This window comes from Liolophura sinensis, chromosome 7 (genome assembly GCF_032854445.1).
Source record: "Liolophura sinensis isolate JHLJ2023 chromosome 7, CUHK_Ljap_v2, whole genome shotgun sequence".
In the NCBI taxonomy this organism is placed as follows: Eukaryota; Metazoa; Mollusca; class Polyplacophora; order Chitonida; family Chitonidae; genus Liolophura; species Liolophura sinensis.
This window is the reverse complement of record NC_088301.1, coordinates 59,637,362-59,649,421: the sequence shown is the minus strand read 5'-3', so window position 1 is coordinate 59,649,421 and position 12,060 is coordinate 59,637,362. Positions and strand designations below refer to the sequence as shown.

General features: G+C 38.9%; 1 protein-coding gene across 1 annotated transcript; it reads left to right on the top strand.

The window, feature by feature from the left end:
* The first annotated feature begins 1,132 nt into the window (after positions 1 to 1,132).
* Positions 1,133 to 10,496, top strand: LOC135470151 (oocyte zinc finger protein XlCOF6-like). The gene is made up of 6 exons (XM_064748926.1): positions 1,133 to 1,692; positions 3,184 to 3,376; positions 4,455 to 4,678; positions 4,986 to 5,190; positions 5,541 to 5,743; positions 6,159 to 10,496. Exons 1-6 carry the CDS (start codon positions 1,413 to 1,415, stop codon positions 7,040 to 7,042), a joined length of 1,989 nt encoding a protein of 662 aa, XP_064604996.1. The 5' UTR covers positions 1,133 to 1,412; the 3' UTR covers positions 7,043 to 10,496.
* Positions 10,497 to 12,060: the final 1,564 nt, after the last annotated feature.

The following is a 12,060-nucleotide window of genomic DNA, read 5'->3' as shown; positions in this document are numbered from 1 at the left end:
GTCCTTCTCTTAGATATTGTACACCTATAACAACAGGGGCTGCTGTAGATGCTGACTTTTCCCGTGAGAATCATTGTGAGCCTGCCGACCAGTTTCATCATTTTCCTGTCAGAACTTTTAACTGTTATAAATTCGGTGTGCTAACATTCCTTGGCATACCTGCTCTGCTCTGCTCTGCTCTGCTCTGCTCAGCCGGGAGTACAGACCGTAACTTGCAGTTTTGCCACGCAAGTAGGCCTAGTTTGGTAATCAAAACTTCTTACCACGTTGCTTAATTGGACGTGATTCTTATCATGGCCACTTTGAAATCGCTGAAATGTACTACTCAAAACTTTCTGTATTCTTTTAAGGCAATATGTTTGAAAATTACTGTTGATAACTTTGAAATCATCTATTCAGAATTGACTGTTTCGTGTCAGTTGCATTGTTTTAGCTGTTCTATGGTATAAAATATGATATTTTCATAAAATACAGGTGTAGTGCCCTGGCTGGACACATGATTATTGTTGTACATGATAGTGATACAGTACAGTATATGGGGCCTCCGTGGCTCAGTTGGTTAACGCGCTAGCACAGCGTAATGAACCAGGAGTCTCTCACCAATGCGGTCGCTGCGAGTTCAAGTCCAGCTCATTCTGGCTTCTTCTCCGGCCGTATGTGGGAAGGTCTGCCAGCAGCCTGCGGATGGTCGTGGGTTTCCCCTGGGCTCAGCCCGGTTTCCTACCACCACAATGCTAGCCGCCGTCGTATAAGTGAAATATTCTTGAGTACGGCGTAAAACACCAATCAAATAAATAAATAAATAAGTACAGTATATGAGAAGTGGAAAGAGAACTGCACATTTCAGTTCATGTCAATGTCTTACTACATATCTAAGTTAATCGTTTTATATAATTATATATAATGCATACATTTGCTGTTTGATAAGGATTATTTTGAGCCTTTCATCATTGTGGTACAACTTTGGTTGAATACAACTTTGCAGAAATTTGACACCCCTTAATAATGTTGTACAGTTATGGTTTTTTAACTTCTTTATTTTGAGGACTCATGGTTATCAAATTTTAAAAATATTTCGTCTTATAGTCTCATGATATGTCAGTTCTTGTTTTTGCTTGTATTTTTTAGGTCCTTGAAGCTGTTAATATTGCAAAGCACATTTCAGTAGAGCACAAAGGAGCAGCATGGCAGTTCTGGAATGATGTGTCGTCAACATTAAAAACTGTGACTGGAGCTGATGCTGTGAGCTTCAGAGTGGACAGAGCAGACTTTGCTTCACCTGGGACTCACTTGGACCATACCTACATTCCGACGGTTGTTGGTGCGGAAATCGTTGCTTCCACACCTGATAATGATTACGAGGATAATGAATCGCTGTATCACTCAGAGAGCATACCTATGCAGAGATAACAATGTCGTCAGAATCTAAGCAGAAGATTGAAAAGGGAACAAATGTAGATGATAGTCTGTTATCCACATCCAGAGAATCACTTGTGAAACCAAGACGGACTAGAGGAAGGCCAAGAAAAACTATCCAGGAAAATAGTAATGATCAAGTGCCACATGTCACAGATGTGGATAAGTTAATTGAGGCCATTGCAACAACAAAAGTTGAAATAAAGAGTCAGAAAGAGTCAGAAAAATGCTACTTATGCGGACTAAACATTGAACCTCAAGCACAAAATCAGGAAGGTAAGAGCAGAAATCTTTACCATGTATACTGATGTCTAAAGTTATTTTAGTTACTGGTAAGAATGTGGAGATATTAAAAAAAACTGGACATTTCAGTGGCAAATTACGTGCATAAATGTCTTGTCTAAAAGGTAAACTTTTGATTTAAACATGGAAACATGTCTATAATGAAGGGAGTTGACATCGTTTGTGATCATCAGAGGGGTAATGCATGTTTGCTGTAAAGTCTACCGGTCAACTGCCTTCCATTTTTTGTGGAAGGCCCGTTGGTCGAGTGGTCTAGACGGTTGACATGTATTGCTGGCAGTTTGGTGCCTGACTCTGAGGTCGCCGGTTCGAAACTCGCAGTGGTCTTAGCCAAATTTCAGCACTAGAATCTGTGCTATATTCAGAAAGTGTAATCCCTATTAACGATAATACTGTTACTTAATCCACTTTCTAAATGACATCTATACCTATTTCTAGATAGCCCAACATAAAAAATATGTTGCTTGCATGTATAACTAAAAGGATTTAAAAAAAAAAGAGAAATATAGTTCAGTTTCCAAATGATTATGATGATAAGTTATTCATGCTAACCATTTTTCAATTCATTATTAGTTTATACTGTCTAATCTGATGTTGCCACATTATCCAATGTCAATATCTACACTCATTCTACAATAAAATTAACATGCTTTGTGTGAGTGTGACCCGTTTATGCAGAGGGCTGCTTTTGTGATACAAGATTGTATAAACTGTAATTTTGAAAACAAGAAATTTTGTTTCTGTAACATGATTATCTCTAACATTACAGATGTTGGAAATAAAGTGTAGCAAAACATGCTTTTAAATCAGTATGTGGGATTTATTTTTATTATTTATACATCAGTGAAATCCAGTATTTCCCTCACTGATAAAAATGATATCTTCACTGGTTAGATATCACTTTTGTTATTACATTTTGCTATTACGCTGCTTGACCCATGACATGATGCATCTCAAGGCCGTGCACTTCCGTGCAATATATAGTTCACCACAAAAAAGGTAGAAATTATTCACGTGCTTAATTTACATAAATACCTATATTGCATTAGCATTAAGCACCTTTGTAGAATGTATAATTACTTACAGACAGCGTTTAAGACTGTACAAGGGTTTTGTGAGCGTGGACAGTAATGAAATTGCAGGGTGTATTAATAGAATCAGGAAAACAACAAAGATGGCACATTGCTTATTTTTTTCACGGATGCAACAAATAAACTAATATGCATTTGGTATACCTGCAGAGCTTCGCATCTCGTGGGTTATCATTTCCACCTCACACTCAAACAATATTTATGGTATTCAGCCTTCACTGTGCAGTACCTCTATTAGAACATATATTCATTGGAATGTTATACAAATGCTGGACTGTGTTTATGTTTGCAGTGATCATGTAGTTGAGCAAAATGATCAACAGAAATTGTTTCAAAGTTTACTTTAATAGATACTAATTATGTTGTGTTTCAGCTATTCCTCATCCAGAAAATAAAGACACTTGTAGTGCGTGTGGTAGTGTTGTTCCTGTTAAACGAAAGCGCAGAAGAAAAGCTGTGAAAACTTCAGACACAGAGGAATTCCTGTGCTCTGTATGTGGTGTGAACTTTGTGTGTAAGCAAGATCTTTCTAATCATCAGTCATCGACCCACCCTGACCATAACAAGTAAGTATTGAATGGTGGGAATGATTTTGTGCCACATTAATGGCAAATCAGAACATAAAACATTTGCATGATTCAACATAACAGTTATTATTAGATTGCAAAGCATGCTCCGTTCTTTGTACTTTCATGTATACTCCAGCATCAAACTTCCTGGCTATTGCCAAAGGGAACAGCTGTAATGTCAGTAGCATTCTAACAGACCCCTTGCCCCTCTTAAATATCTCGGTCATTGTTTCACAGCCATATGTCCATCACTGTTTGACAGCCGTATCTCCACCATTGTTTAACAGCTATATCTCCATCATTGGTTCATAGCCATATCCATGTCAGTTTCACAGCCATATCTCCTTCATTGTTTCACAGCCATATCTTCATCATTGTTTCACAGCCATATCTATGTCAATTTCATGACAATATCCATCTCAGTTTCTCATCTATTCTCCATCATTTCACAGCCATATCTCCAGCCTTGTTTTCACAGCTATATCTCCATCATTGTTTCATAGCCACATCCATGTCAGTTTCACAGCCATATCTCCATCATTGTTTCACAGCCATATCTCCATCATTGTTTCACAGCCATATCTCCATCATTGTTTCACATCTATATCTCCACCATTGTTTTACAGCCATACACTGCCATCATTGTTTCACAGTCATATCTCCACCATGGTTTCACAGCCATACACTAATCTCCACCATGGTTTCACAGCCATACACTAATCTCCACCATTGTTTTTACAGCCATACACTGCCATCATTGTTTCACAGTCATATCTCCACCATGGTTTCACAGCCATACACTACCATCATTGTTTCACAGCTATATCTCACTCAAGGTTACATGGTAATATCTCAGTGACTGTTTCATAGCCATGTCTCTGTCACTGTCTCACAGGCATATCTTTGTGTACTACAATTTCATGTCGGAAGATGAGAAGTACAAGTGTCTGTGTCATTCGGCCTAATTGTGAACTAGCCAATTTAGTACATTTCTAGTTCCTTTTCTGTTCATGATTACATGTATCAGAGGAATTATTGAGACCTTAAGAACATTTGTTATTTTGTTTTTTGTCAGAGAGGAAAGGTTTGATGATTCTGAGAACATCAATACAAGTGATCCTGACTGGAGAGTTAGCAAGAGAAGAAAACGTTTACGTAGTAAGAAAGTTAAATCAAGCTCCCACGACACAGGGGAGTCTCCGAAGAAAAGAGGACGAAAACGATTAAACAACATGATACCGGGGAAAACAGCCTGCGATGTTTGTGGTGCTAATCTCAGTAATGAGTCAGCCTTGGAAGGTAGTTAATTTACACTAAGACTTGTTAATGTACCATTACATGTTTAAGGGTTTTGTTAACTTCATGAAGACATCATGATTAATTTGCTACTTCACCTGGCTAATATATCATGCTGCTCATAGGTCAAGCTGATATTTATGTAGGCAGTTAACAACTGCAAAAGTTATTGAATAAATATTTATTTTTTTGATATGCGCAAAGACTCTGTTATATGTCTATTTTGTAACTTCATTAATTTCAGGGTTTCTATTCCTCTCAGAAGCATTGTAGAAATGTACGATTTGTTTTGGTTTGTTTATTTTCACAGTGCACATGAGAAAACACTCTGGGGAGAAGCCGTTTAGTTGCAAGGAGTGTGGTAAAAGTTTCACAACGAAGTGTAATATGCAGCGTCATGAGAAAACACATTCCGGTGCAAAACCATACAAGTGTGAAGAATGCAACAAATGGTTTACAGAGAAGAAAAGTGTCAAAGTTCACATGAGAAGTCACACAGGGGAAAAACCTTACAAGTAAGGCATTTATTCTAGCATGTTGCGTCCATCATTAAATGCCACCTAAAACATATTGCCTTTTTAATAATTCAAAATTTATGTAAAAATAGAAACCTATTGATTGGTGAAAATTAAACTGAATATTTGGTCATGTGTTCGGATGTCGCTATTAAAGTCTTCTAGTTAAATTGTCAGATAATAGTCACCATATTTTGTGTTGGAAGTTGTGATGGACTATTCAACAGAGATTAATGTTCTTGCCGTGTTGTACGCTTCTCTCCCAACGGTTGAAGGATTATGTCGGTAGCAACTTCTGCGAGAGGAGCATAGCTGTGATGTTGAAGAACCATGTATCTGTCATGTTTCAGATGTAAAATATGTGACCGTAGCTTTGCTCAAACAGGAATTCTACAGTCCCACATGGACCTGCACACAGGTCACAAAGGCCATCTGTGTGATTACTGCGGGAAGGCCTTCCGCCAGAAATGCCAGCTGAGGATGCATCAGAAGAGGCATTTTGATAAACGCTCATATAAGTGTGAACATTGTGGCGCCTGTTTTGTTACCAAAGGTAACACCGTGAAATATTCTGAGATGGTTTTGTTGTAATTTGAATTCAAACATAAACGAATGTATAACAGCAGCTGAATTTTCCTTGTGGATTGGTGATAAGTGAATGAACCAGAATCATTGACTATATGTACATGTATAGTACACGTGTGATCCTCCTTCTGATCTTCTACATATGTACGTTAGAAAGCATGGGCACATAATCCATGTACATGTATCTATAGTATTGTTTAATTCTCCCACCTTTATATGACAAACTATCTCTTGGTGTGGTTTCTGTTGCGTTGGTTATATTAAATGTACATGGCTCATATGATTAAATGTTTGTGAAATCAGCAGTACACGTCAAATATATGTGTACATATAGAAATGGTGTACATGTATATTATTACTCCTTTATTATCTGTGTTATGTAGGAGATATGGATCGACATCGACTGAAGCATACAGGTGAACGTCCCTTCCTCTGCACCCACTGCCCAAAGAGCTTCACGCGAATGCAGTATTTACGGGAGCATGTGAACCAGCACACTGGCACCAAACCTTACACCTGTAAAGTCTGCAGCTCCTCCTTCCATGATCTATCCACCTATCACAGACACCTGAGAAAACACAAACTGGAGGCCGAAAGAAAGGTAGCTGTGCTATATTCTGGTGGAGAAAGTGAACAAGAAAAGTCTGAAATAACCACGGTATATTTTTCCAGTGAAGTTGATGTAGGGAGTCAGTTTGACTCCACTAACACCAGTGTTCACTCCCACATGCCACTCTCTCACAGTCTGCTGACGCAAAATTCATCTGGGGGATTTGAACTTGCATGTATTCCCCAGAGGATGCTGGATGAGGCGACAGGGCAAGCAAAAGAGGTTAGAAATGTTACCCAGGTTGAGGATTCGTTAGCTGGTGTTGGTGACACCGGCGACCTAGGTAACGTGACTGTGGTAGTGAAAGGGGATCAGGGCTCTGCCAAATCTGACGTCACAACTTTACTTTTGTCCCCTGAAGACTTGAACCATTTGCAGGGTGGGCGACAGGCTTCAGAGATAGGCCTGACAAATGTTCGAGAACAAGTGGAGGATGCAAGTTCCCTCCAGCATATAAAAGTCACAGACATTTCTCAGCTTCCACCTTCAATGCAGAACACACAACTAATTACGGCAACTAACAACGGACAGACCTCCTACCATCTTGCCTATGTGGAATCTGGTACTCATTATGTAATTACAGAGGATGATATATCCGCCATGAATCTCCTTGCATCTGCATCAAATCAGCAGTTATCTACACAAGCATTAGAATAGCGCTGTCCATCTGCAGATACCTACTAACAATTAAACAAAACATTTCCATTTGTGCCAGATATGTACTAGGGGGAATAGAAGATCTGTGCATGCACAAACTTTATAGCATATCGAAATACCTGTACTCCAAAACATTTTATCTGCCTCAGATTTTTATATTTTAGGAAAAAAATATTAACAAAGCTCACTATTTTGCTGGTTCTCTCGGTATACCCGAAATAGATGCATCAAGCTTATGAACCAATAAAGTATATTAGGTCTTGCCTCTATGTTGCCAATACATTTGCTCAAAATTCCACTTTAGAGCATGTCAGTATTTTTAAGTAACATGTAAATAAATATCTGACTGGCAACAGAATATGCTTGTTATTTATCTCAATTCACTGTAACTGCCCTGAGTAGAGGACAAGTCAGGCACAGGGAAACCTCTAAGCTTCCAGCCCAGTGGCAGCCCTGAATACTGAACAGCCTACTACGGGTATATGTATTAACAAATTAACAATAGTTAATGTTATGTATTGGTTCCTACCCTTTATAAAGAGTTACCAAGGTCATAAATAAATCTCCAGTCATAATTTGTTATTAAAAAGGTATGAATTTTAGGGAAACTCGTCCAGAAAGGCTATTGTCATATTAAATTCATTGCATGAATGGGTCATAGGTGATGACTGAACTACTTCTTTGTTCACGTCTGTATTCCAGTCGTGTTATGAGGCAGTCGCAAATAGCGCCTGACAAAACTTGCATGACAGTATGAAGTGTGGTCATGGTGGTAGTCACCAATTATTGCCAAGTTTGGAATTCTGTTTTTAGACATGTTTGAAATACCAATATAATTTGGATTGTTGTACAGGAGACAGTTCATGAGCCATAATAGCCAGACCTTGCACATTGTAACACTTTCTTATTGGATTTAACAACTAAACATCACATCTTAGGCCCTTAAAAGTGAAATTTACACTACAGGAGATACTTCTCTGATGACAGCAAATCTTGGTTTCTTTACCAAAATGTATGTTGTATTCGCACATTAGGTATGTTTCTAACCCTCTTATATTGTACAGTAACTCTTGAGCAGGTACACATTTGAGCGAGAGGTGAAAATGATAAAAGTGTCTCGTGGGTTATCATTTCCACATTTCATAAGAAAAATATTTATGATATTCAACCTTCTCTGTGCAATATTCTGTTTATTATTTGAATTGACATTGTCATGATTTTGTGTATTTGAACAAGTTTAACTGAACATGTTTCTAGCTGTTGACATTCACAGACTTGTGTATATAGCATGACGTTGCACAGAACGTCTTGAATATCAAGTCGCAGTCTTGTTGTGTGACATAAGAATGTTAAAGTTGACTGAATTTGTAATATGACGTCATTCTGCTGAGCTCCAATTGGGACATCATAAAACAAAATGTTTTTTTTTTTCTGATGTCCTGGTGTCTGGGTGTGTAATAACAAAAGTGATATCTGACTGAGCCAGTGTGAAATCACAGTGAAGGAAATCTTGACATTTCACCTTTTAATAGATAGTAATAAATAGTACATATCCAACAGTATGTGGAAGGACAGACTGTATTTCATACAAATATACAAAAGAATATTAAGAGAACCAGCATAACAATGAATACACTTGTTTGACATTAAAAAAATGACTGATTACAATTTCATTCTTTTGATCAAAATTGCCAATTTAAAAACACTCTCAACAACATATTCACTAGCCCCCTCAAAAATGTATATATTACTGTTAAATCATTTTGACTGAAAACAGAATATTGCATAGATTCTCGTTACATCAAATGAGATGTTTTTAAATGATCTTTCAAAATACAGGGACCCATTTTACAAAGCTGTTGAAACACCATGCCAAGGGCATTTACCACGGAAGTTATGTCGTGCAATATTTGAGTCTGCATTGAACAGGCTCCCGATACACCTATTAACAGGTAAATGAAATCTTAGTTAAGATTAACAAGACATACATTTGCTTCATGAGAAGTAATGTATGAATACAGCATCTTGTATTTGAACAAGTCAGAGTGAATACTCAATTATAACAAAATGATCACAATGTAATATCACAGTCAGTCTCAAATTTTACTAGCATATAAAGCCGAACTTAACAAGAAACAGGAAATTAGAGAAAATCAGTTATGACCAGTTACCCACAGACACAACTGCTTAAAGTAAAATATAATGAAAATAGAGTGACCTATTATCCTTTATTTAAAACTATACTATATAATATAGTCCAAATAATTACCCTCTGCAAAGTGTCAGCCTCGTGTGTACATATGTTATGATGTAATGTTCAAAACTGGTAATGCAGTTCCTCAAATACAGAACTTGCACACTTCTTTTAACAGTATAAATAGGACATGTATGACAGCAATTCTAGGTAAATGCAGAAAATTTGGTTCAATTATTTACCAAAAATCTCTGGTACAGCCGCTCTAATACAACCAACCAAGTTCACTTCATGTACAAGGTACAAGTATAATATTACCCCATTAGCAGTCAGCAAGTTTGGTGGTTTACTCTAGATACTCCTGTTTCCTTAACCAATAAACCTGATGCCATCATTTATGGCCAAAATTTCCGAGTAGGGCATTAAGCAGATGGCGTGTCGTTGAAGGTATTGTGTGAACAAAAACAATACAGTGACCCTTTTTTAAAGCTGCTGATAAGTTAACATATACATGTAGCATACGATCTACTACTTGAACACAAATTTGGGTTTTACCACGTAACATGTACTAGGTCGAACAGTAGGCCTATCCATTCCACAACTGTGAGCCGTACAAACTTCATCATGGAACTTAGTAATGAATCAAGTAATATTGACACCAATACTTTCTGAAAATAATCATTTGGCATTTTAGTATCACAAATAGAAGAGTCTGAGTTGATGAACTGCCCTGACTGGAAGTCTATCACCAATAGAAACCGGGGGAAAAGCAGCACCAGATTCATGACGATAGGTCTCAAAACAGAGAACAAATCCGTACCCAAAGTAGACCGGGACTGGCTCTTCACTGCACTTAACTTCTGCTACAATAGGTTTCAAACAGGGAATGAATCAGTACCCAAAGTAGACCGAGATCAGATCTGTGCTGTGATTAACTTTTGCTACAATAGGTCTCAAACAGGGAATGAATCAGTACCCAAAGTAGACCGAGATCGGCTCTGTGCTGTGATTAACTTCTGCTACAATAGGTCTCAAACAGGGAATGAATCAGTACCCAAAGTAGACTGCGAGCGGCTCTGTGCTGTGATTAACTTCTGCTACAATAGGTCTCAAACAGGGAATGAATCAGTACCCAAAGTAGACCGAGATCGGCTCTGTGCTGTGATTAACTTCTGCTACAATAGGTCTCAAACAGGGAATGAATCAGTACCCAAAGTAGACCGAGATCGGCTCTGTGCTGTGATTAACCTCTGCTACAATAGGTCTCAAACAGGGAATGAATCAGTACCCAAAGTAGACCGCAATCGGCTCTGTGCTGTGATTAACTTCTGCTACAATAGGTCTCAAACAGGAATGAATCAGTACCCAAAGTAGACTGCGAGCGGCACAGTGCTGTGCTTAACTTCTGCTACAATAGGTCTCAAACAGGGAATGAATCAGTACCCAAAGTAGACCGAGATCGGCTCTGTGCTGTGATTAACTTCTGCTACAATAGGTCTCAAACAGGGAATGAATCTGTACCCAAAGTAGAACGCGATCGGCTCTGTGCTGTGATTAACTTCTGCTACAATAGGTCTCAAACAGGGAATGAATCAGTACCCAAAGTAGACTGCGAGCGGCACAGTGCTGTGCTTAACTTCTGCTACAATAGGTCTCAAACAGGGAATGAATCAGTACCCAAAGTAGACCGAGATCGGCTCTGTGCTGTGATTAACTTCTGCTACAATAGGTCTCAAACAGGGAATGAATCTGTACCCAAAGTAGACCGCAATCGGCTCTGTGCTGTGATTAACTTATGCTACAATAGGTCTCAAACAGGGAATGAATCAGTACCCAAAGTAGACCGCGATCGGCTCTGTGCTGTGCTTAACTTCTGCTACAATAGGTCTCAAACAGGGAATGAATCAGTACCCAAAGTAGACCGAGATCGGCTCTGTGCTGTGATTAACTTCTGCTACAATAGGTCTCAAACAGGGACTGGATCAGTACCCAAAGTAGACCGAGATCGGCTCTGTGCTGTGCTTAACTTCTGCTACAATAGGTCTCAAACAGGGAATGAATCAGTACCCAAAGTAGACCGAGATCGGCTCTGTGCTGTGATTAACTTCTGCTACAATAGGTCTCAAACAGGGAATGAATCAGTACCCAAAGTAGACCGAGATCAGCTTTGTGCTGTGATTAACTTCTGCTACAATAGGTCTCAAACAGGGAATGGATCAGTACCCAAAGTAGACCGAGATCGGCTCTGTGCTGTGCTTAACTTCTGCTACAATAGGTCTCAAACAGGGAATGAATCAGTACCCAAAGTAGACCGAGATCGGCTCTGTGCTGTGATTAACTTCTGCTACAATAGGTCTCAAACAGGGAATGGATCAGTACCCAAAGTAGACCGAGACTGGCTCTGTGCTGTGATTAACTTATGCTACAATAGGTCTCAAACAGGGAATGAATCAGTACCCAAAGTAGACCGAGATCGGCTTTGTGCTGTGATTAACTTCTGCTACAATAGGTCTCAAACAGGGAATGAATCAGTACCCAAAGTAGAACGCGATCGGCTCTGTGCTGTGATTAACTTCTGCTACAATAGGTCTCAAACAGGGAATGGATCAGTACCCAAAGTAGACCGAGATCAGCTTTGTGCTGTGATTAACTTCTGCTACAATAGGTCTCAAACAGGGAATGAATCAGTACCCAAAGTAGACCGCGAGCGGCTCTGTGCTGTGATTAACTTCTGCTACAATAGGTCTCAAACAGGGACTGGATCAGTACCCAAAGTAGACCGAGATCGGCTCTGTGCTGTGCTTAACTTCTGCTACAATAGGTC